Genomic DNA, 26,502 nt, shown 5'->3' with positions numbered 1-26,502 from the left:
TTAAAAAATGTGCTTTAGTTTTCTGGCTTAAACCACAGAAATCAATCCCCTTGTTCTTCAGCGTCTCTGTTGCAGGATCTATTCTCTCCAAAGCTGAGTTGGGTAATATAATACAGAAAATTATTTAAAAAAACAAAAATGTATCTAATACACAACATTTGAGCAATGCCCTTTTTTTGGGGGGTGGGGGGTGGGGGGTGGGGGGTGGGGAATGGAGAGTTCAAAAATCTGTGTGGTAGTTTTCTGGCTTATACCACAGACCGAAATCAATCCCCTTGTTCTTCAGCGTCTCTGTTGCAGGACCTATTCTCTCCAAGAGCTGGATTTCACAAGGTTTCAGATGTTAATCAGAAAATGTCTTAATGTCCTTCGGAGTGCAGCAGTAATTAAATTGACATGAATTGAAGAGATTAGGTTACTTATTTACACAGGGTACACAGACCGGTTTGATTACTTAGTTTGACCATACAATCAGCTTTCTACTCTAGCAATGGTGAAATAATATCTTCAATAAGTACTTCACAAATCATTGGATGTTTCTGACATACAGCCATATGATTGGCCACATGCCAATATGGTCTGCGCACAACTTTTCCATGTCAGCATTTGGTTTACAACACCTTTACATTTACTAGACCTGCTAATGTAATTCTGTCAAAAAAGTCACTAATCATGCAGAATAGGAAAAAAAAAGTAAATGAAAAACTAGAGTTAACATGCTACATGCCTACACTCCGTCCAAAATATAGAAAAATTAGAGTTAACGTGTTACACACCTACACCCAAAAAATAGAAAAGCTATTTAGAAAATATGAACATAATACAGGGGCTTAGACAGCATCTCAGAATAATTTTATAAAGGAATCATCAAATAAATCCTGCTTATATATATATATATATATATATTAAAAGCAGATTTGAATTTTTCCACACCATCTCTAACCTTTCTTTTTAACCTGATGTTGTTATCTATGTGCTAGTATGCATTTAGATCAACTAAAGTGCATTTTCCCACTTAATTCTTTCAGAAACTGATCTTTGAATGATTGTGAAAGGACCATTGTATTATGATGAAACTGTCTTTGGAAATCTGAATTCGTGCAAACACCAAGAGATAGACCATCAGAGTAATTGACCAGCTAGCAATTATACACGACAACACACAAAGACAAGGACCAAATCCCTATTCATCAATGAACCTATGCTTGTGAAATAATATCGATTGTATGTGAAAATTTATGTGACTTGTGGACCCACGATTCTTGCATAAACCAATTCATGTTTTGATAATCCCATAAATCAATATGAAAAGCCCCCTTTCATGGCAATGGGCATCAACTACAACTATTTTTACTCAATGGAAAAGACCACAAATGGAGGTTTCAAAGATACAGGTGGAAAGGACTGTAAAATTTTAGGACTTGGAGATAGAGGAGGGACAGTTGAATGTAGTACCGCGTGAGTGTTATATTCGATTTGCTCACTGTTATGGATTCTAGTAAAAGAAGTGATATCAACATCAATAACCTTAAAATTGTAAAGAACTATAATTTTCAGTTCTACAGTCTAGTGACTTGTTAGGATTTGATCATAATAATTCAAATCACAATGGACGACGTGGAATTGGTGGTGTAGTATACAACATGAACTCAGGATCTAGGTGATGCATATCTTCAAGTGAAAAACAATTAAGTAGCAGTTACGCAGCAACAGAGAGAATTTTGGATCCCAATCATCCATTCTACCTAATCAGAGGAGCACTTGACATAGCTGGCTGCTTCGATTACAGAATGTAGCTTTATTTAATTTGTTAAGGTGAATGGGAAAAATTTTCTTGTGCTTTGCGCTGAGGTAAGATTTGTCAAAAAAATATGCTTCAGAAACCAGTACCACCCCCCACACACACACGTACACGCACACACACATGCAAAAGGTCTAGAAATATTTCCAATCAAATGCTCTCACACCTTTGCAATGGCCAGCAATAATTAATATATTTCTGGCCCTATTATTCAATATGATTTTAAATGCAAAGAGGTGTTTTCCACTAGGTGCATATTATAAAATCCTTGCCAAGAGCATTCCAGAAGAAGAAAAGATCCTGTTATACCAAGTTATGAAAATCTGGAAGTCTGCCATTGCCCCCACCCAGAAAAAAAAAATGATCAGCAGGATAACCCTTTTATGGAAGAAAGGTTTCATTTGAGGAATATAACTCCACATGCAATTATTTGGGGGGTTTTTGGGAGGAGAGGAACAGAAGGGTGTTTGAAGACCACACCGTATCCTTCCACAGATTCTGCTCAGATTGGTTCTATGCGATTGGGGTCTCACAATCAAGGAATTCAGCGGTGTTTTAGATGTCATTTTCTTACCACATCTCATATAAAGGTTCCATTTGTGGAATCTAACTCCACATGTATATTCTTTTTCTTTTTCTTTTTCTAAGGAACTCCCTGTAGATTTAAATACCTTTCTTTGATTTTATGTTCATACTAATAAGTTATAACAATAATAATAAAAAGGAGTCTGTATAGGGAAAGCAGGACTGACCTTTGCATGCAGCACACCATTAGATACCAGAACTGACCTATCAAACACACAGAATTTTCCTCCATCCATGCATGTGACAGATCCACCTGCTTCTTCAACTATCTGCTTGAGAAAAGAGTAAAGCAAAGAATCAAAATGAATAAATAAAGAACAGCAGGTATGGGATAGGGGGAAATGGCCTGAAGAATAGTTTTTCCTGTTTATAAAGGATATGGTTATGTGTGATCACACGCACAAGCACATACACACGACTTTTAATGTTCATGAAGGATATGAATGTAAGCGATCTCTAAGTGATGAGGTAGACTAGGCTGGAAAAAACCAACACTAGAAACCTACACAAAACTAGAATTGCAGTTAACCTAAATCTGAGAAATATTGGCAGAAACTTAAAGGGAATAGAACTTACAACAGACTCAACCTTATCCCAACTAAATGGGGCCGGCTTAAAGTGAATAGAACTTGCAAACTATAAACCCGATAAGGCTGAAACTAATATATCATTGAGATCCTAAGGGGATGACTATATGGTAAAAATAGCAAAGAGAATAATGATTAGATAAGAAGAAGCATGCAAGAACAGAAAATAAAACGTAGTGCAGAACAGAAAATAGTTAGTTAGGAGAACTACCAGTTCGATGGGTATCATACTTGGATTGAAGGGAGAAGGGGAAGGGAATAATATCATAGTCAATCTCAGCCAAGTTGATGGTTAAATTCTCATCAATTGATGCTCGAAGTTTAGACTGTTGATGTCAAACACGCCTGTTGCAGACTGGTAACACATAGAATAATAGAATATAATTAGAACTTGGAGAGCACTATTAATGTAACACTCCAAACCTAGGTAACAGGTATGAAGCTGCCCTCATAGGCAGCAATAAAAAATGACCACAAAATCTTTAACCAATAATTCACTGGCTTTGTTACCACAGCTACAAGAGAATTCATTGCTGTAACTATATCAGTTACATATGATTCAAAACTCACCATCGCACTTAATAATTCCTCTAAGTACAATAAAATATATACTTCTACATTGAAATCTCAAAAAGTAAGCAACATCTTCTCAACTGGCTCTCCCTCTGAGCCAAAACACACCTCTAATGATCTGTTGGAAAGTAAATGATGGAGTGAGCTATACAGCTTAGTAAGACGGAACATGGCACAACCACACATAATACAAAAATATAAATATGCATACACTTTTCAAATACATGCATAACATTTCTATGACATAAAACATGATAAGTCAAAGCCTGTGAGTTATTGGTTAAAGATTTTGTGATCAATTTTTTACCATTGCCCGGAGGGCCGCACCATACCTATTACCTGGGTTTGGGGCGGTACAATTAATGGATTAGCACAAAAAGAAGTTCTGCTATGTTCTGCTATCACTTGATAAGAGGCCATGATAGTGAAAGATAGTTGCTTTAAACCTGCTGAACAATAATGGGAAAAAAAAAGGTGGGGCGGCCAAAGGCTTCACATTGGCCTGCTTGAAAGGCTTCATCACCTGTCCCAAATCAAGGATTCACCACCTTGGGTTACCACTTGCTTCACCACAAGGGCTGTGAATGATTCACCACAATACATACACTCATATAGAGCTGGTTTTTCAAAGCATCCAAATCTGTAGGGGCTAGTGTGCCTAGACCAAGGATTCACCACCTTGGGTCACCCTTTGCTTTTTATTTAATATAACCAATGAACTGATTATAAGAATAGAAACTCTCTTTGCTACTTGGCTGCCAAGAAAACGGTAAAAAGGGATCCTTCTAGAAAGGGTTCTTAGCTATTACAAGGAAAATAGAAACTATGATGGAATCCTTCTAGAAGATCCATTGCTTTTACATGCAAGATAAAAATTAACGGAATTAGAAACTTCTACTTAAGATCTATCTTAACAACTAAGTAACTCATTACATGGAGCTAGAAACTAAGAAAATAGAAACTATGATTGCTTGTAGTAATTCCACATGTGGCAGCAACAAGGGCCCACATAATCAGTCAAAACAGAAACTCCAAAAGCTGCTGATCGATGGCTGCACGTGGGCTCTTGATGAGCTTAAGTTATGATCACCAAATGGGCCTGACTATAACTTAAAGTCATGGCATATCGAGGGCTGGTTATAACTTAAGTTATTGGGCCTAATTAGGGGCCTGATAGGGCTGGCCCTTTTGGTTCTTTCTCCTCCTATGCGGAACTTGTACTGCATCACTAATTTCACCACATAAACAAGATCACCTACAGATGTGCAAATGGAGCAGTCCACACCCTCGCCTCTTCCATATAATGCAAATGTATTTCAATGATGCATAAAAGTTTGTTGATTTGTCGTTTCTATTTTTCAACTACCTATGAGGAAAAATGTTGTTTTCCAGTTGAAGCATGATTGAAAATGGCAGACTTGTCTCTTAATGTTTTCTGTTAATAACACTGAATCTTATGTGGAGAATTTTTTTTTTTAAGGCTCACTACCAATTAAAGACAAAGTGGATTTGGGATATATTAAACATAAATTTCTTGGATTTTCCCAAAAAACTTCCCCCAGGCAGAAAAGAGAATTTCGAGTCACAATACTCTTTCATATCCAGAAATATGATGATTGCGACAAAAATTAAATGAACTTGATAAAATAAAATGAGAAATAGAAGAAAAAAAAAGAAGTATAAAAGTAGAGAGGCAAAAGGACTTACTTGTAAATAAGATATTTTATAGGAAAATGTAAGCCAGATATGTTTAGGCCGCTAGGGCTTCGCCAGACGAGAGTGAGCTGCAGCAACTCCGTCTTCTTACCCTTGAAGGCTGAAGCTGTATGAAGAAGAGATGAAGTCCTAGGGCATCGGAGGACACCTAAGCAGGTACGCCACCTTCCTCTATAGCAGTGACTGTGGCAGCAGAAGCTGCAACCTTCTCCGCCAACTACTGCGGCTGCTGCTAGTGCATCTATTTGTTCCCACTCCTTTTTTTTCTTCTGCGGCAATGACAGAGCTGCTGCAGTTTCAATCTTCTCCGGCAGAAGCAACTGCTGCTTCATCACCTCTTCCTTTCCTATTTTTTCCTCTGTCTTAAACCATTTCTCCTCTGGGTTTTCCCCTTTTTTGGTCTTGTTTCCTTAGTTTTTCTAAATTAGGTCACCTAAACAGAAAAGCAACCATTCCCTTTGGTACTCACTCCTCAAAGACCGCCTTGGTGCCTTGACAACTATGGAGAAAAGTTACTATATAGTTGGAGGATAAGCTTTACTGGATCTGTGAGAGCATATATGGTTTTTTCTAAGGACCTTTATAGTTTACCAACTCTTTTAATCACAACCATATTAATGGGATACTGTAGAGGCACTGTATAAATCATTTAGATACTACAAAACAAAATGGATACATATCATTAAATAACTTGATAGATAGAATTCTATCACAAATCAGATCTTCCAATATGGGAAAAGGGAAAGCACGCACCCATGCAATATATGCTCCCTCACAGTTTCTCCCTCCATCCTTGTTAAATGATGTGGGCCCCCTATATACGAAACACCAATCGACTCTCCTCCACTCTGGCCCATATGCCCATCCCTCTCCCTTCCAGTATTCATAGGGATACAACATCCTAAGATTTACCTTGCATATTTCTAAGGCTACATGGGGAAATTTTTGACAGAAAACATTGAATTACAGAAAGTTAATTTAGTTATATGCTTTTTTTCCCCCTCTTTTTTTTTTTGTAAGAGTTTGTGAAATTTTGGCAAATACAGGAGAGATGAGCAAACCAGAGGCCAGGTTAACCAGAGTGCACTTTGAAGTACAGGACAATATTTACCAGAACTCCAGCAGCCATGTCCCATGGTTTTAGACGATATTCCCAGTAAGCTTCCACAATGCCAAGAGCTACATGACACATGTCCACCGCAGCTGCACCAAGCCGCCTCACACCCTGTACATAAAATACAAAAACTTTTGGCATAGAAAAATAGACAAAATTCCCTTTCTTCACAGAAACAAGCCAGGTTGGCATATATATATATATATATATATATATATATAAACATTTGGGTACTCAGATTGATATAATTTGTCAGGGAAAAGGCTATTATACCCTGCTGACGTCTGTAAATTCCTTGAATAGGTTTATGTTAGTCACCCATGCATCATCATGTTCATATCCAAATCCAGTCACTAGAAGAGATTGTTCCACCTAAGAACAAGAGGAAGAATGTAAACCCACAGGAAAAGCAAAGTCTAGGTTCCAAAATGGCAAATTAACAAGTTAAGGGAACTAAATGTACATCTTAAAAGAGAACTCTAGACTTCTCAGATACTAGTAAAGGACTTCATGTTAGAGCCAAAACATAATGGAAAAAACTCTTTCTACCATTATTGATATAGTTATTAAAAAAATAAATTAAATAAATAAATAAATAAGAGATCTTTCGAGATCAACTGTCCCAAGGAAGAATGTGGGAAGTAAAACAACAAACTTTATGGCTGCTAAGTAAGTCACATCAGCACATGAATAAAACAGTGGGACAGCTAGATGAGTGTAAGTTTTCCCTTTCACGCAGCAGAGAATAAAATTAAATGGCTACCTCATCTCTCAGCAAATTATTGAACCAGCACCATACTTAAAATTACCGTCTCATCCTCAGTTTATTTTTAGGGCCACAAAATTTCAAGAAGAAGGGACAATGATTAACTAATCTCCTAGCAAGAAAACTACAAGGATAGTGGCTGACAAGGTGAGTCATTGATTTCATGCTACGCTTCACTACCAAATATCAGGTCTGCAGCAGAGAATTTGTTATTCCATTTCTGTAGGGGAACACTGCAAATCACATTTTGTTGGTCAAAAGTTTATGCCCCCTTTTAAAAGTTCCATTTAACCCATAAATATGCAATTCATTTCAACTAGGAAAACTGGAAGATCAAAAGACAAACTTCAATAAGTAACCAGGTTAGTCATATATCTTATCATGAAAACATATCATAACATACCTGATCAGTTTGACTAACATGAATCTTTTGTCCATTACAAAAGGCTCCACCTCCTAAAATTGTAACGACAAGAGAACAGTCATTTCAACCTTCCACAACACAAATCTTTTTGTGCCATTCCCACAACATAATTAACTTCACAATAATGATTGAAAAATAAACTAAATGATCTGTTATCAATAACTTCTTACCTGCTGATGCAGAAAATATGCGGGTATTCCAACACATTGGCCCCCCCACAAATTCCACCTAGATAAAAAAAATAATCTCATCAGTTTTCCTCAACAAATAAAACTAGTTCAGCTTTTATTTGCACAGAAACACACACTATATCAAGTCTTCATTGAACAAAAGAATGAATTCAGAAGTGAGAGAGAGAGAGAGAGAGAGAACCCAGAGCTCTCTAGTTTTATAGATAACAAAAATAAACTTCCCTCAAATCCCTCATTTGCACTCAATCCCTCTGGTAGAAAACCAACAGAGAATGCTTTATTTTTGTGATTCAGTAAGATAAATACATCTTCCTTAAATGTGGTGAGGCAGCTAAGAAAGTTCGGCTTTGATTCAGAATAGCTCAGATTTGATCTATTTATGCCTGAAAATCAACAACTCCAGTCAAGGTCCAAGCTAACACCTTTAGCTCAGGTTTGATCTACTTCTGCCTGAAAATCAACATCTCGAATTTAGATTCAAGCTAACATCTTGGTCATGCAGTGCCTCACTTATCACACAAGGATTTCTATTTTAACTTAAACTCATGCGGTTTGCTTAGATCATGTAACCATTCCTAATCTAAATTTTCATTAGATTAGATTAGTATTATTAGTTGAAAGTTTCCAGCTTGCCAGTTGGCAAGGACCTGTTTCTGGTGGTAGCCAGGTCCTGAGATCCTGCTTCACCCTAGTGCTGAGAGCCTCCTCCTTAAGTGGCATATACTCCTTTCTCTCCGTTGCATGGTATGTGCTGCCTATCCTCTCTTGTCACCTCCCTCGTGGGGTCAGACTATGAGACTATGACATAATGAAAAAGCAATTTTGAGGAACAAAAAAAAAAAAAAAAAACAAAAAAAAGGGTAATATTATTAGCCATCTCATTAGTTTAACTTCAAGAATTACTCATGATCATAATGCATTAAATTTTGCCTTAGTGGTTAGAATCATTTTAATTACTATATTCATTATAGAAGGTCTCCAGGTGGCAGTTGATATTGATACATAATGCAGCCAAGAGCTTGAACCGTTTCTGGTTTTCTAAACTGACTTTGGAAACATCTTTGGGTTAGGCCGGGTTAGTGTTGAACTCAGGCTGTCACTGATAGGGGGGTGAATCAGTGACAAGGGTCTCACAAAGCTTTTCTTGATGATTACGGGGATTCTCACACATCGTGCCAGCACACAGTCACCACATCGACACATTCACATTCAAAGCACAAACCACATATAAACATCCACAAGACAAAGTATACGTGGTTCACTAGTGTGGCTACATCCACGGTGCAAATGATGGTTTGGCCTACAACCTAAATCCAGTCACAAGATAATGCACAATACAACATTTAGCGGCATCCACCACAAGGAGCACGAACCCCAATATATGTGGCACCTACCACAAAGGAGCTACAACTCCGATTTATGTAGCAACAACTGCAAGGGAGCACCTACCCCCAACTTTATGTGGCACCCACCACAAAGGAGCTAGAAACACTCTATCAAGCACCCACTTGATAGATATAATGATTGGTTTACAATGGCATATGCAAATGCCCAATATAAACTCAATACAACAATTGAGGCATTTCATCGAACATCTTGCCTACAGTCTAAGACACATAAATGTAAATGTACCCAAAGAGATTACCTACCACCAAAGTTTAAAAAATCAGATTGGATTGGTGTTCGGATAGGATCCGTATCAGTCGAGACCAATCCTGAATCCTGATCGATGCAACACAATCCGTTGGTACGATGTAAGTGTAAAAAGGTCCAAAACTGATTTTTTTTTTTTTTTTAAATAGGGATAAATCCATCTAATCACAAACCATCCGGTCGTATCTCGATCCCAATTCTGAGTTCTTAAACCATACCTACTACGATGATGCGTCTCCTTGTCTTCACCCACTCCCTTGGAGCTTCAAACACCATTCTTGAACTATTCGAACTCTCCGTGTGACTTCTTAACAAACCCTACGTTTGTGGGGTGGCTCTTCTTCTCTTTCACAAACCCTTGATGATGTCTTGCAAAGCTTGAAATGGTGATGCATAAAGAATGAGGGTTCAAGGAACTCTTTTAGGGCTTCTCTTCTTGGAGTATTCCTATCTTCTTCTCTCTTGAGGATGGTATTCTATTTCTCATACGGCCTATGGCCACTTAAATAGCCAAGGATGACTTATCCTCAATTTTGGTTAGATGTAGTCGTGTTTGATGCCCAATACAACTAGCTCGACGCCAATCGCACGTTGAATCGTGGCCTCACTGTTGACAGACCTCTTTAAGAGTCGAATGGAGGTGGATGAGTGTCGAGCTTGTTAGTCATGCAAGTCAACACAGACACATAGGTCTCCACACTCCTTCGACATTGAACGATAGTCAACTGCCCTTCATTTAGCATTGACCCTTCTTCAATGTCAATGAGAGAGTGTTGGCTATCGTGTTTTTCAGTGGCACCATTTGACACAAGTCACACAATACATACTCCACCCAACATCGAGAGTGCGTCGACCGACATGTGCTCTACGTCAAGTGCCATTCATTCAACCTCAAGCAAGGCTCATTCGACAACAAATCGGGGTAGTTTCTGCACTTCTTTGTTATGCCGAAACTTGGACTCTTCTTCAAAATGGACCCTTCTTTTGCCTTGGCAATCCACCCATCACCTTTGGTGTGTGTTGACTATGTTGACAAAAATGGAAACACCCACAACCTCTTCAAACAACATTTTCCCCCTTTGAAATTATTGATAAAACACACTCTAGAAAGCAAACCCCACACTCCTAACTCATCAAACTTTAAATGCATCACAATCAGAGTCCTTCCATGAACAGCACTACAAAATATCCTTATTCTCTGCATCACATCTCCCCTTGTTGCACAAAACTTCTCTCCCCCTGCATGAGGTATCCCCACCTTTATAAGGCTCTCTCCCCCTTTTTCTTTGGTATCGCTCCTCCTTTTTGGATCATTCCTCCCCTCCCTCCCTCCCTCCCTTTGACAAAAAATCCAAAGGGCACACAAAAGACTCCTCTCGAGTCCATACGGGAGTAAAAAGTACAACAACGACAATTCTCCCCGTTTCAACGTGCATCTTTGTGCACTTCAATGCTGGGAAGTGTACCCACACCCAAATTCTTCAAAATGCGGTTACCGGCCTCCATGGTTAATGGCTGGGTAGAGATAAATGTTGTCTGATCTGTTGTGGCCTTCTCTTTCCATACTCTCCTTCTGACTGCTTGAGACTTTTGTGTTGATTTTTGTTGTGGTTACCTATTAGAAGTCCTCTTGCACTGTTTGGCTTCATGATATTGCTTTCTTCTTCCTTGCCACTGCTTGTATGGAGGAAATTTCTATAGCCTCTTGTAAAGCGCCCATGCCTATGAAATGCATAGCATTCCACATAGTGCCCCATCCAAGTATTAAAGTGTCGACAGACATACACTCTGTTGAACTTTTAGGCCAGTTGGAGTCAATCTTTTGGATCTTAAACAAATTCTGGGTAGAAACATTTTTCTCTTTTGGTTCTCTTCCTCTTTCTCATGAGAAAAACATTTTTTCCAGTCTACACAACTTGTCTCAAGAAAGAAGAAAATGAAATGACAACCATCCTTGTCATTTGTTTAACCATCTCTTTTAGATGATGCAAAAGAAAAGAATACTGACGTTTTCATTGAGTGAATATCCCTAGAATATCCCTAATTTCTAAAACATGACAATAGCAGATCAACAGTTGATTCAAGCCATTAGCTAGTATTCAATGCAATATGTATTTGGTGTGTATGGATGCAGAATTGGGTTGTAGATTTTGGATGATGCAAAGTATGGACACTGGACAACGAGTTGATAGGTCTAGTTTGAATATGAAAGACTGTTTTCAAAAATATTTACAACAAAGACTGCATACTTGGAAAGATGATGAATGATTCTATTGTACACAAAACTGCATATGCTAGTTGAAGAATATATGTGGGAAGCTTAACAAACAATGGCTCAATTATTTAATAAATACTGTGCCCTCGAACCATATTAGTTAGTAGGAGGCCAACTGTACTTTTGGAATTAAATGCAACAGTCTAGGATGGACCCATGTTTGACTTTAGTAAAAGTCAAGAGCATTACTTCTGCTTTCTCCTTTCGTTTTAAGATTTTTCTTCACTAAAAAAGAAGGTCAAAGAAGGAAAGATTAAATACCACAGCAGCAGCAGCTGGCTTTCCTCGGAATAGAACTCCTACAGATACCGCAAAACTTGGATAGCCGTGTGCAAAATTTGTAGTTCCATCTATAAATAACAGAGGTAAGATATCTCAATCTCATGACTAACTTACAATAATAAAACAAAGAAGCATATCAAAGAAAATTTCATTTTCTGAATTAAACTGCAAAAGAATTCATGGAAAGAGTTAGCAGGAATCAGAAAAGAGATCTGAATCATGAGATCGGATTCATAATATGACTTAGACAATTCTCACTAGCAATGGAAAACACTAGTAAACAAGTAAAGAAATGGAAAAAGGACCATGTCCTCATTTACTACAGTGAAAAGCTAGTTAATATATATCACTAACTAAACAGTTTTAAAGTGCATAGATCACCAAAATTAATATTTCCTACCATTTTTCCATATAAGGAAGCTGGGAATTAATCACCACTTATAATTATGACAGTCTGTCAGCCTATCCTCCCATTTCAACCCTTGTAGTCCAATATTGCCTGATTACCACTAGAGTTTCTCCCCATCATGATCAATGACACGAGACAGACAATTTATCAACCATCATTTTTACATTTAGTAATATTCTTCTTTGTTCAGCATAGTTCATTTCAATCGATTATGAATTTTTTTTATCCCAATCAAATTATATTTCTTCGATACACTAATGTCAATCGAAATCATAGAATAGGAAAATTTCAATTAGGTAGATATTCTATCTATGTCCTAGAATAAGAAAATTTCAGTAATTCCAATAATGCTACTGCGATAACTAATTGTACAATAATCAATAATTAATTAGTACATATTCTTACGATTATGATAATTTTGAATTTCTACCCATAGAGCAAGTAACGAAGTAGATCAAAAATAGTACTTGATTTGGATATGGATCCAATTTCTCAATGATATCCCACGATCGAGACAATTGGATGAATCCCGTGAAACCATTTCATACAAGTTCATTGATATCTTCTTTATATAAAGCAAATCGACTTTGATTCTTGAATAATCCACATCACTTCTGGTTCTATTGTCATGCAATTTCTCAAATGAGATTTGAACCAAAGGCTGGGTATTTCTTGGGTTATCAAATTGATACATAGTGCGATACAGTCAAAACAAGGCGTATAGTAAGAAAAGAATAGATACCTCGGAAACAAGTTGATTAATCCAGCCAAAGTAATAGGAATTAGACCTAACATGATTCCAAATAGAAAAACTTCAATCATTCAATTTTTTTTGGTTCTTCGAACTTGGAATGAGCATGAAGAAATTAACGATGAAAGAAAGAGACCAATCAATAATTGTACTAATCAGTATTCGTGATGCAACCATTGCTGCATTAGATCCAAAGGTTCCTTTTTAACCTAACTACAAGGATGAAATTCCATAATACGGAAAGAAAGACTTTAGTTTAAAATCTCAAGATATCCCATTTCCTAAGGTTTCCATTGTCCCAGCCATCAAGTAGTGAAGTCTTATTTCAGTCAATAGGTCAGTTCCTTTCTTGGCTGTAAAAGACCTTGAAAATGTGAAGTTAATTAATTAGTCAAAGAAACTAGGAGGAAGCCCACCCATAAAAGTCTAGAAACCTCTTAGCTATTCTATATAAGAGGCTGCCTGTAAGCTAATGAAAGAACAGAATTGATCAATGAAAAAAAAAGAGTTTGGTTGTTAACCATGTGGCTGTGAAGGTCTAGGTTGAGTGGGAGGTTCAACCATCTATGATCTATACCCTCCTCCTCTATTTCTTGTTTTATTGCCTTGTTCCTATTTTCTGTTCTGTGACATTCATGGCATCTTAGAGACCTTTGAGCTCTGTTGCTTCTGCTGGACTTACTATTGGATTATAGAAGACAGTTGATGTAATACTGAAATTGAGGAAGCTCAAAACAGTACCAGGGTAGGATCTTTTCTCAGAGAATAGGGAATTCTAGATATGGAGAATAGGATATTGCTAAAACTTGTTGAAAGATGAAAAAAAAGATGGAACAATAAACAATAATATAACACCCGGGCTTCACACCGCAAGGTGGATCGACTGGATCAAACACCAACCTACCTTGATCAAACACAAGGGATTTCTTGATCAAACACAAGAGATTCTTGATCAAACACAAGAAGAGAGTTGCATAAGCAAACTTTGATTTCAAATTCTGAGTTGTCCTTGAATGCTTACAATTGATCCCTATTTATAGGACCAACTCAACAAAACATTACATACCCAACTTCCAACTAACAATAGTAGAAAGTCTTCACTTATTAAAGTTGGGGTAGGAAAGTCTTCACCTTCCAACTACTAAAGTTGGAAAAGTCTTCATCCCCCACCTACCAAAGGTGGAAAAATCTTCATCCCCCACCTACCAAAGGTGGAAAAGTCTTCATCCCCCAACTACCAAAGGTGAAAAAATCTTCATCCCCCAACTACCAAAGGTGGAAAAGTCTTCATCCCCCAACTACCAAAGGTGGAAAAATCATCACCTCTTAAAGTTGGTATGGGAAAGTCTTCACCCCACCATTACTTACAAAAGTGAGTTGATTCTCCTCCCCCTTTTTAGAAAAGTAAAAAGTAAAAGTAAAAGTAAAAGTACCTTCTAAACATTTATTGACCCCATGACTGGTTCAACTAATGAACCAAACCACTGCTAGACCAAAACATGTAAACCAGAGTAACTAATCCCGTATGCAAAACATGTAAACCATGGTTTAGGCTCATTAAACTATTAAAGTGGCCTATTACATTAAAAAACCCTTGGACCAAAGGCCCAACATGCATACAACCCAACCATAGACTTATTCCTAAGAAAACAAGCCCAATTTGGTGATAAATCTGCATCAACTCTCCCCAGCTTGAAAAAATTCGCCCTCGAATTTTGTAGTGATGAGGGGGAAACCACATGTGAGTAGCAGCTTTGACCATTCCCAAACAAAACTCGGGTGATGTAGGAACATTGGGGATAAAGTCTTCAACGTGTGGAGTTCTCTCTTCAAAGAACCATGGTGGCATAATGAACTCTACATGATCATCCTCTGAATCAATATAGGTTGTGAATGTTGAATTTATAGAGTCCTCAACATTGGTAATCTCCTTGGCAAAGACTTGAGGCATAAGCTCCAACTTTTCAAGAACAATGTCTTCAATGTCGATTTCTGCCACATGAGTCTCAATGATGGGATCATCATTGTCTAACCCCTCTTTGACAGTAGAAATTGTTGGAATTTCTTCCACACTAACCTCAACTTCTGACTTTGGTTCGGTGATGGGAGGTGTCTTCTCATGTTGCTCCTTTGCATATTGTACAAGAATGGCCATGTGGTCTGTTAATTCTTTCATGCTCTTGTCACCAGTGGGTGGTTTTTGGAAATCTAAAGAAGACTTTAAAGGGGACTCGGGTGGAGGGAAGTACATTCTTCGTTCATGTTTAGATAGGCACATGCCCGCCAACTCGTACTTCATTTCTTCCCAAGTAATGGGAGATCTACCATGATCTTTTAGATCCCTTTCTTTGGTTCTCCACCACTCGCGGGCTGACCCAACTAGCTTAGTATGCGCTAGGTTCATCTTGTGCGACTCAGATAATTCAAACCGGTCAAAGTAGTTATCTAAAGTAACCAACCAATCAAAAAATACCTGGGAATCATGCTTGTCGCTGAACTCCTTTAATTCAAGCTTGACCTTCTGTGATTCATCAGCACGTCGACGGGGTGCTTCAAGATCACCATTGAAATAAGATCTTACATGCTCCTCAAAGGTAGGTGGTGCTGTAGGGGTTCTTTGTTGTGCCCTTTCAGCACTTCTCCTATGTTGACGATGCACAGCAGATTGTAGTTGATACCTGTCCTCCCTTTCGAATGGTACATTGCTACCTTGTATTGGAGTAGTACTTTGATTCTCAAGTGATTGCAACCTCGCACTTATGATCTTCTGTCCAGTAGAGAGCTGTTGAAGCATCTCAATGACTTTTGCCATTGGATCAGGTGGAGGCGGCGGCCACTGTGACTCATTCTCTGCCATGCTCTGATACCAATTGATGTAATACTGAAATTGAGGAAGCTCAAAACAGTACCAGGGTAGGATCTTTTCTCAGAGAATAGGGAATTCTAGATATGGAGAATAGAATATTGCTAAAACTTGTTGAAAGATGAAAAAAAGATGGAACAATAAACAATAATATAACACCCGGGCTTCACACCGCAAGGTGGATCGACTGGATCAAACACCAACCTACCTTGATCAAACACAAGGGATTTCTTGATCAAACACAAGAGATTCTTGATCAAACACAAGAAGAGAGTTGCATAAGCAAACTTTGATTTCAAATTCTGAGTTGTTTTCTTTGAATGCTTACAATTGATCCCTATTTATAGGACCAACTCAACAAAACATTACATACCCAACTTCCAACTAACAATAGTAGAAAGTCTTCACTTATTAAAGTTGGGGTAGGAAAGTCTTCACCTTCCAACTACTAAAGTTGGAAAAGTCTTCACCTACCAACTACCAAAAGTAGAAAAATCCTCACCTCTTAAAGTTACAATGGAAAAGTCATCCCCCAACTACCAAAGGTGGAAAAGTCTTCATCCCCCAACTACCAAAGGTGGAAAAGTCTTCATCCCCCAACTACCAAAGGTGGAAAAATCATCACCTCTTAAAGTTGGTATGGGAAAGTCTTCACCCCACCATTACTTACAAAAGTGAGTTGATTCTCCTCCCCCTTTTTAGAAAAGTAAAAAGTAAAAGTAAAAGTAAAAGTACCTTCTAAACATTTATTGACCCCATGACTGGTTCAACTAATGAACCAAACCACTGCTAGACCAAAACATGTAAACCAGAGTAACTAATCCCGTATGCATACCTATCACCATGGTTTAGACTCATTAAACTATTGAAGTTGCCTATTACATTAAAAAAAACCCTTGGACCAAAGGCCCAACATGCATATAACCCAACCATAGACTTATTCCTAAGAAAACAAACCCATTTTGGTGATAAATCTGCATCAACAGTTCTATTGCTGTTACTTCAAGTGCTAGCAGGAGAACAAGAAGAACACCCGCAGGGCGCCACTTATCTGGAATGCCATTGTTGCCATCTTCGAATTCAAGAAGTTGCAGATCCCTTCATTTGATGAAGTCCTTGTTCCAGTATTAAAACACCCTACCATAGACCTCCCTTCAATGGTAATCTGAGTTCAATCCAGTGGCTAGGTTTGTCTACACCTGTGAGTTTCTAATTCTGATTTCCTAGTTTCTAATTTTGAGTCCCTGTTATAACTCAATATCCAACCATCAGTTTTGGCTGTAACTTTGAGAAGGTAGTAACCTACCTTCAGTTGGACCATCATCCTCGTCCATGGTGTGTACTTGCTAAATCTGGAATCAGTAATTTTCTTGGTATTTAAAGCTTACTCCTATAGGTTGGGAGATCATTGACCTAACCCTACATTAACTTCAATATCAATTCCTAAAAGAAAATAATAATAATAATAATAATGTAATATCATATAGGCTTATAACCCACATATCAAATATTAATATTTAACTAATAGGACATGAGTTGCTCCCACAATTGTGTGCATATTGTCCTTTCTTAGTCATGTATTTGAACTAAACATTTAAAACCCATACTAATCCATTTTTTTTTTTTTTTCCTCAATAAAAATGTAAGACCATATTTTTTGCCATTTCTTTCGATTCTGAGCTGTTTAAAACAGACCACCCAGACAGCATTTTTTTGGCTCTTCCTGTTTTATCTATAACTGTGCTAGCCACCAAGAAATTTTCTATGAGCAAAAGAAGAACTCCAAAGAGATCGATAATGCAAAAAAGATGTCAATTTATGTCATTACAGTAAGAAGATAAGATAGGGAAATCCAGTAGTACTCCACCAGAACCTGTTGGTTTCAGGAATCCAATATACGGTACTCTAACCATTTATAAAACTCAGCACAATTGACATGAATAATCTGGGTCATCTACGTTAACCATGTTTGTATGAAAATGCCATATCCTATGTTGAATGGCAAGCCTAAAATTATTTCATACTATTCTAAATTACATAGTTTTCAGACTTCCCCTCCATCTAGTGCATTTAACTGCACCATAAAGCCACTCACCAGTGCTTTTGATGGCCCTGTTGCACACTGACACATGACTATTCTATCTACGATAAGTCCCCTCTATTTTGTCACCCTCAAGCTATTGTATTTTTCATGGGTTCGTCTCTCCAAGTCCAAGACTCCCAAGCCAGCCATCTATCATCCTCAATTTTTACACTGAATTAAGACTAAGCCTTATACATATACCGCAAACTGCTGATCTAAGCAAATATAAAGGATTCACAACAGGAGGCAAATTTACATATTTTGCTTCTTAGACATTATCCATCATTAAATTGAGTTTTCCAGGAGTCAGTTATACCCTATGACAATTGCACAATCAATTACACAAAGCCCAATGTGGCTCAAATACTTATATTGCATATTAGGCTTTTTGTTTTGTCAAGTCTTACCCTAAGCTATTAGACACTTATCTCAAAAGTGAAAATCAGAAACACTTCGTTTCAAGTTACACTTCCTAGAACTTGAAATACATTAGTATATAAATGAATTGTAGAATTATTTTTGGAAACAACAGCACGAGCAACAAACCTAATGGATCAATGCACCAGAGATAATCAGAAGATGAATCCCCAATAATCCCACCCTCCTCCCCAAGAATAAGATGATCTCTGAAACTCCTTTTCAATACTCCTAAGATGGCAGCCTCGCTCATTTTATCTGTGCTGCAAGTAATTCAGAAAAATTAAGAAAAACACACAACTCATCCCCCAAAAAACAAAAGAAAACAACAACACTAATATTGTTGTTGTCCTTATCAAATTTAAGGCTAAGTTAAAAAACTTATAAATAGTGGCTTCAGTCCATCAGAGATAACTATACAAAATTAGTCTAGGAGGACAAATCCAAGTTAGTGTTTGTTGATATCCATTGTTATAAGTAATGATCAATTATAATTTAAGTGGTCATCTAAGCTTGATCTTGCAGTTTCCACATAAAGTCTTTAGTTACAACTTACAAGAAGGAAAGAAGATATGGGTTCAAAAAGTCTTCAGAAGATGTAATTGACAATTTAAGCATGGGTATCAAACCATAGATCATCCCCAAGTGACACCTATACTCCAGGAGGACTGGCCAGGATCTAAACCAGATTGGCATCAAAGATGTTATATCGTATATCCCCATGCAAAGATGGTAAAAATCAGCGCAAAGATGGTATAAATCAGCACTTGCTCGATATCAGAAAATACTATTAATCCTTTTCAAAGATGGTATGAATCTGCACTTACTCGATATCAGAAAATCCTATTAATCCTCCCATAAAGATCAGATCAGTGTCAACTGATACTGATACAAAGAGAAAAATCTGTAACATATCATCATTGAAACCGGGGTTCTATAAGTGCATAAAGATATGCATGCAGAAAGACATAATAAATCTACAAGTGCAACGCACTGTGGATCTGCAAAATGTTTCTGAAGAATGGAATAACCACTAGAGAACCTGGCAGTATTTTCTGACATTGGTTGTCACATTATCAAATGTCTAATGTCATTACATAGAAAACATCAAGCCCATTGCTGCTTCAGATAAATTTTGAAATACCGAACAGCATCTGAGAATGACCACATAACCTTTTCCATGGAAAGAATGTATAAGCTAAGACAGAAATTTTTCAGAGTTGAGCATGAAAGCATCATCAATCAATGGAATAGAATAAAGTTTTCTTACTCAGTCACCAAGTCCGTGAGCCCTTTATACTTAACATTGCGCGGTTTATTGACAGCATCCATCACAACCTGCAACATGAAATGAACAATTTATAAAGCTAAAAAAGGAAAATTATCTCAAATGGAGTATATCACATGGCACTATTAGCAATATGCACTTGTGTTCTTTCTTTCTTGTTATGATAACAAAATAAATTAGCAAGATCATATAGATGTGCAGAAAGGAGAAGCTTTCCGCTCATGAAAAAGGGCAATAAGCTGGTGCAATCATAGTTGTCATGGCGGCTAGGAAAAACAAGGTGGTCGGGGGGGATTTTAAGGTGACAACAGCAAGGCGCCTAGGCATCACCTAGGCCCCGCTTAGCAGACCAAGGCACCAGTCCATCCAAAGCCACCTGGATACCAAGGCGACGCCTTGACAACATGCAATTCTTGCTAACACAAGGTCCCTTTGCGGGGTGGACTGGAAAAAGTCTTAGTTTTTATCATTTTTGCAACTAGTAGTCTCTCAGACTCAAGCCCTTGCTCTTCATACTGGCAGCCTGAGCATTTATCACCACATCAAGTACAGCCTCTATACAATTTTTGGCTGAATACCCAAAATCCAGAATGCAAGCCCAAGTATCTGACCATGACCTTTAAAAAGATTCCTAGTTTAGTTAACTAAGGCCGAAGCAACCATCTTCCATAGAATTTTCCCCTCAGCTCCATAAAAGGATCCATGTCCTGGATGTGAAGATATTGCAACTCCAATGAACCTCTCTTGTGCAAAACAAAGAGCTCGGAAGTATTTCATACATGTCAAGCCAACTTTCAATGCACAAAAAGGTAATCGGTATCTTCTCTTCTTTTCTAAAATTGACATCTGATTGCGACTTGGAAACCTCCTTCAGATTGCAATCCACTAACACTATTCAAAGCCATCAACCATGCAAAAGCTTCAACTCTTATAGGAGTATCTTCTAATTAGTGGTGGTTACATTTCACCTCTAATTGATGTCCTATAGAAATATTTACCAAAGGCCGCCTTTCCAAATACAAGCATCTTCATCCCCTAGGCATAAAGCACCTCAATATGAGCACACATAAATATTCCGATGTGATCTAAAAGCTTCCTCATTATGTACTTGAAAAGTTAAGCTAATCATTGTATCATTAACTCAGAGCCACCTGATCAAGATAGAAAACACATCATACAGCCTACAAAAACCACACGCTGGCAATGACAGAGAAACACACCATATAGCCTACTTTCCAATTGTAGGCATGGCGATCCATCTCATGAGTTGAAGAGATTTTCTTAGGTCTATTCCAACCAACTTCACTAGACAAGCAGTGATCACAATTAAAATGTTTTCTGGAGTTATCCAATGAACCCAACTCAGAAACTTCAAGTTTAACTAGGACAAAGAGTTATTACCAACATTCTCTCAACATTTAAATTCCAATTTCTAACAAAAACCAATTCTACATATTTCTACCTAGTTGAACTAAGACCGTTTAGATTCTTGAGTGAGATTCATAATAAGTGCTAACTTCAAAAATTTTCAAAAAACAAGAAATAGAACAGCTTATAAAACAGGTGAGTTTCCACTTTCAACTTCCAACAACCAACTGCAATAGGAAAGCAATGACCAGTGAAAGGAATTCTTCCTTTACATGAGAAATTTAGAGAAAATGGAATTTAATTAGTAAAAAAAAAAAAAAAATTAGATATCAATCAAACCTCAGCACCAGTCTTCGCAGCATTTTCGACGGCTCGAAGAAGCTCATTTGAAGGAATGGGTCCAGTCGATTCAGCACCCACTTTCGGATACCGCTTCTCATTGGGAATTTCGGATAACACAGCCTTTGAACAGAGTCTCCTCGCAGGAATAGTGGAGATGGACAATACCCTCCGCGCCCCATGTTCTAATCTTCCCAATCCTATAGAATTCCTTGTGAAATTCAATGAGAGAGGCAGCTTTAGTTTCAAACCAGGTGAAAATGATTTGGGTATCTGAGAAAGTCTCAGAGAAATGTTGGTGGAAGAAATCAAAGATCGACCCATTTCCTTTGCTTTAGTCTGAGTCTCCCTAGTCTCAGGAGAGACTGATTTGGGTATCCGTATTTTTCCGGTTCTCTCGTTTTGCGGGACAGATTTGAAAGGTAGAGAATGTGTCTTCACTACTTGGAAACTTTGCAGGTGCGATTGATCTAGCGACCCTGAGATTGAGAAGAAAGAATCGGGGAAAGGATATATCGATCCAATCCCAAGTCATCCGACAAAAATACCCCTAATTCAATAAAAAGCTTACCCTTTGAGAATACCGATATGTATCGGCTATCCGATCCGGACGATCTAATCCGATTCCTCAACCCAAACAATGCTCTGGAGTCTGAAGTGGCCAGTTGAGCATTTTGGAGCAGGCCGGTGCATGCCTTTCTCATAGATGGCCTGGGCTTTCTCTTTAAGGCTAGGCTGAGCTGTTTGGCCAGACCTAACAAGACTATCGTAGCCCAGTTACCAATTGGGCTGGGCAATGATGAAACATTAAGGCCCACCCCAAGTATTAATATAATGTTTTGCTATGTCACTCTGCTAATGTCAAGGTAAAATATCAGGTTTGGGTAGCCAAGAGCAGGCAAGAAGGATTTTTTTTTTGGTGAAGGGTTTTAGTTCTTGGAATTGGGATGGGTATCAGTCAGGTTCCGAAAGTGATATGATATTGATATATATCGGACTGGTATTAGGTGAATCAGTCGAAAATTCAAATAAAAAAAAAAAAACTTTTGACTGATACCAGCAATACGTAGTGGTATTATATCTGCCGATACCAGTATGTATCAGCCAATGCCAATCTAATATGGATACCTAAAACCTGTACCCGAGACCATTTCATATGTATGGGTTTCTTATCTTGCCACGTGTTCAATGGTTAAAGGATTGGGACCTACCACTAGGTGAATAGTCCACTCCAAAATGTGCATTTTTTTTCTTTTTTCTTTTTTCTTTTTTTTTTTTTTTTTTTTGGGGGGGGGTGGGGAGAGTTGGGTGGGGGGGGGGTTGGGGGCAGGGGAGAGGGAAATAGGGTGTTACGTTCCATTTGGATGGTCAAAATTATTTGGAAACTATGAAGATAAAAGTAAGGAATTGTTTTATTTATTAAAAAAAAAAAAAAAAGAAGAATGCTACTGATAGCAAGTATTTATGCCAAGACACAGTAAATGCAAAAGTTAGGAAGATGTTTTCATATAATATTTTCTACCATTTTCTAAGATCCTTTTAAGAAGAAACATTTTCGCAAAGTTAGTGTCGCTTGGAAATTGCTTTTCATTTCGTTAATGAAGGAAATTTAATTTACATCCAAATTTTTTGGGAAACAGTTTTGCCTTCCTAGTCCCACAAAGGAATTAGGGGTGTCAATCGGTCGGGCTGGGTCGGTCTCAGTCAGTCCGGCTCGAGCTGACTACTTTGAAGTCTTGCACCGTGAACGTCCATTTAAGTAAATGGGCCTAGCTTTGGGGGGCATTGTACAGTTTATAATCGGCCCGATCGGTGTCGGGCTTTAATCAGGTTTTCTTAAATGGGTCTTAATCGGGCCTTAACCGGGCTACGAACCTATTTAAGTCTAAACGGGCTCTAAATGGGCTTTAAATGTGCTTACCATAAAATTATTTTCTTAAGTGGGTTGAAGGCCCAGAAATATATGACGCAACTCTTTAATCAAGAAGAGAAGTGATATGAGATTATGATTGTTTTTTAAAAAAAAGAAGAAGAAATTATAACCATTACAACTTACAAAACAAAGGCTAATTAAATCAAATCCTATTACAAAGCAAATGGTAAGAAAGTTGAATTAGTTTCCTAATAGTAGTGGCAAAATAGGAATTTTATATAGTATTAAAGGGGTCGGGCTACAATGAATTGGTTCAAGTCGAGCTTATAAATGTGTCGGTTCGGTTAGGCCCCCGACGGGCTAGCTACCTACACCATGAACGCCAAGCTTGACATGTTTATTAATCGAACTGGTCTAAGTCGGGTCATAAACGAGTCAGGCTCGATCGGGCCTACCGGTGCGGACTCAGAATTAACACCTCTGAAAGGAACTAAATAGAGTATACAGCTCCATTGCTCTATTTCCAAAAGATGCACCATATTATGATAACAAGTTATTACTTTAGATTTATTAGTTTGGATTTATAATTTTGCGAGGAAATGATGGAATTTTTTTTATTTTTGTTGTTTTAGTGTTTATGCAGTAGATGAATCTACCCAAAAAAAAATAAAATTTATGTGATAGATGATGGTGTTCTATATGTAAATGGGTATCTGTTTTGCTCCATTAAAATTGTAGAGAAAAGAACCTTCCTGGCTTGTTTGTCTTATACACCCAAACACAGCCTAGCATGAGAAGATGGCGTTGCTCCCCAGTCGCCGACCAAATGCCTCCACACGGCGTCCTATTGACTTGCCTTAAAACTAATAAACCGCCACCCAAGCCTGACCCTTATCTACGAAAATCTGAGCCTGCCTGGCTGCAAGCTTAAATTATTTTAATTATATGGTCTTCCGCTCCCCAACAATCCCAAAGTTAAGTTGATGTTGGGCTCAACTTTCTTGACTTTTGGCTGCGGTTGGCCTACCTCTTTAGCATACCTAATGGTCCTAACCTACCCGGTGTCCATCCATGGAATATATATATATATATATCTAGCTCCAAAGAAGTAGATCAAGGAAAATAAAATAAAATATTTACATTTTTTTTTAAAATTATTATTTAACTCCCAAGGTAATATTTACATTTTCCTTACAATAAATAAATATATAATAAAATAAAAAACGCACACACAAGATGACTTTTCCTATAAAATATATTTCATCTTTTAAGAAAATATTTGTATTTTTCTTACAATCAAATAAAACCTTAAGAGCATGGGAAAACGAGAAAATCCTCTAAACAGTGCTAAGTAAGATGTTTGAACCCTCGGTTAAACATCTCTAACAGATCAAAACTGATCTAACATGGAATTAAAGCAAACTGAAAAGCATTTCTTTATCTTAATCTGTATAGGGTTTTTTTTTTTTTTAAGTGTTACTTCCCATAGTGACATTGCATGATCAGCATCCAATATTTGTAGGAAAATGCTATGACTTACGGAAATTCGCTCTATCCATAAAATATGTTAACTCTACAAAGTCTTTGCATTTTCCCTAAAAAAAAAAAAAAAATGTCTTCGCATTCTAGCATTTAAAGTTCTTTAGGATCATCGAGCTCTGCCTTTGGGTGACCTTCTAGATGTTTCAACAGGAACATCTAGAAGGTGGAAAGCTCTTCTTCTCTCTTTTAGAATGGTCCACCCACCCATTTAGGGGTCAATCACCCATCTAGGGGTCAATATTACACTTTCCTGTTGAAACTACTCCTCATGGTCTCATAATGATGCATATCCCACTACCATGATGACTTGGGTGAAGGGATGTTTTTTCTACAAATAAAGGGAAATTAGGTCTATCTGAAAATAAAGGGTTTTTATCTTTGTAACACATAATGTGCTTTCTACAAGAAGCAAGAAACTGCATTGCATCTATTTGTGCCCTCAAAAGTGGTTAGATCAATCGAGTCATTTTTACAATATTTTTCCATTATTAGGTTGTAAGGCTAAGAGATACGAAGGATTTGTTCTTGAGATGGCTTGATGTGAAGGTTATACTATGGGCAATGTTTCTTTTCTGTATTTGCTCAGGGATTTTAGTGGAAAGATGCCAAAAAGTATTTGACAATTTTATTGTCGTTTAGCTTAACATCACTTCACAATTTATGGCCAAGTAATAGAGGGGTGGATCCATATTATAAAGGAATTATACTCATATCATTAGTCAAATTTTAGATTAAAACAAGAAAAAAAATGGTTGAAAAATAAAAATAAAATTTCATAAAATTAGAAATTTATTCATCATATCGTGCATGTTTATAAATTTTCGTGATTTTAAATTCATTTCAAGAAATTTTTACTATCTATTTATAATTGAAATTTGACCATTGAGATAAATATAATGTACTCTGAGCCACCACACCCTTATTCACCGGTTGATCATTGCCATCTGTAGTATCAGATATATCAACATATAATTTAATGGGCTAATGCATAAGGATTATAAGAAAATGCTGGCTGAGGACAGATGACATTCAAGTGCTTCTAAATTATTATTATTAATATGTTTGGATATCTATTGCTGATTACTTATTTTTATATTTTGGTTTTTTCCTTATAATAATATATTTATTTTGGTTTCTATATAATCTATGAAATAAAAAATTAGAAAGAATTGAACTACATTTTCACATGAAATATATTATTTTGACAACCTGATCATTGGATATAGGTTTGGGACCCATCATCATGAGTCACCTATTAAATTATAAATTAGGTGACCCATCTCATCTGTTATTGATTTTTCAATAATTTTTTATTTTTGAGTTATTGTTGATTTCAATTCTTGGACTTTTCAAATATTAATAACATTTGAAATAACACGTGGAAGGTGATATTAGCTTGCGAATTTGACCATGAGTAGTTATGTCGATGACGTTTCCGCGAAGTTATTCAGAGCATAGTGGAATGGACTATAGTGCTAACATGACGAAACATGTTTCTAGAAGCTTCATTTAAAAAAAAAATTAGGGATTATGTATTAATGTTTAATTAATGGGGAAGAGGGTTTTATTTTTTTATTTTTTATTTATTTATTTTTTTTTTTT

The 26,502-nt window shown here is 37.2% G+C and overlaps 1 protein-coding gene across 3 annotated transcripts; it reads right to left on the bottom strand.

Annotated features, from left to right (window-relative positions):
* LOC122093842 (phosphatase IMPL1, chloroplastic) lies at window positions 1-22,022 on the bottom strand. 3 transcript variants are annotated; one of them, XR_006144584.1, is made up of 11 exons: window positions 21,486-22,022; window positions 19,761-19,828; window positions 18,620-18,753; window positions 11,947-12,035; window positions 7,737-7,794; window positions 7,546-7,598; window positions 6,650-6,748; window positions 6,374-6,487; window positions 3,185-3,328; window positions 2,554-2,655; window positions 192-319 (listed from the first exon to the last, which is right to left on the bottom strand). XR_006144584.1 is itself a non-coding variant. In XM_042664373.1 (10 exons), the coding sequence occupies exons 1-10, from the start codon at window positions 21,807-21,809 to the stop codon at window positions 221-223; spliced, it is 1,140 nt and encodes a 379-aa protein (XP_042520307.1). In that variant the 5' UTR covers window positions 21,810-22,020; the 3' UTR covers window positions 1-220. The 3 variants fall into 3 exon arrangements, 1 of the variants encoding a protein (XP_042520307.1); XR_006144585.1 differs by having other exon boundaries at window positions 3,205-3,328; XM_042664373.1 differs by lacking the exon at window positions 3,185-3,328 and having other exon boundaries at window positions 1-319; window positions 21,486-22,020.
* Window positions 22,023-26,502: the final 4,480 nt, after the last annotated feature.

The sequence above is a fragment of the Macadamia integrifolia genome, chromosome 11, assembly GCF_013358625.1.
Source record: "Macadamia integrifolia cultivar HAES 741 chromosome 11, SCU_Mint_v3, whole genome shotgun sequence".
NCBI classification, from domain to species: Eukaryota; Viridiplantae; Streptophyta; class Magnoliopsida; order Proteales; family Proteaceae; genus Macadamia; species Macadamia integrifolia.
The sequence above is the reverse complement of the archived record's forward strand: the minus strand, read 5'-3'. Positions and strand labels throughout refer to the sequence as shown.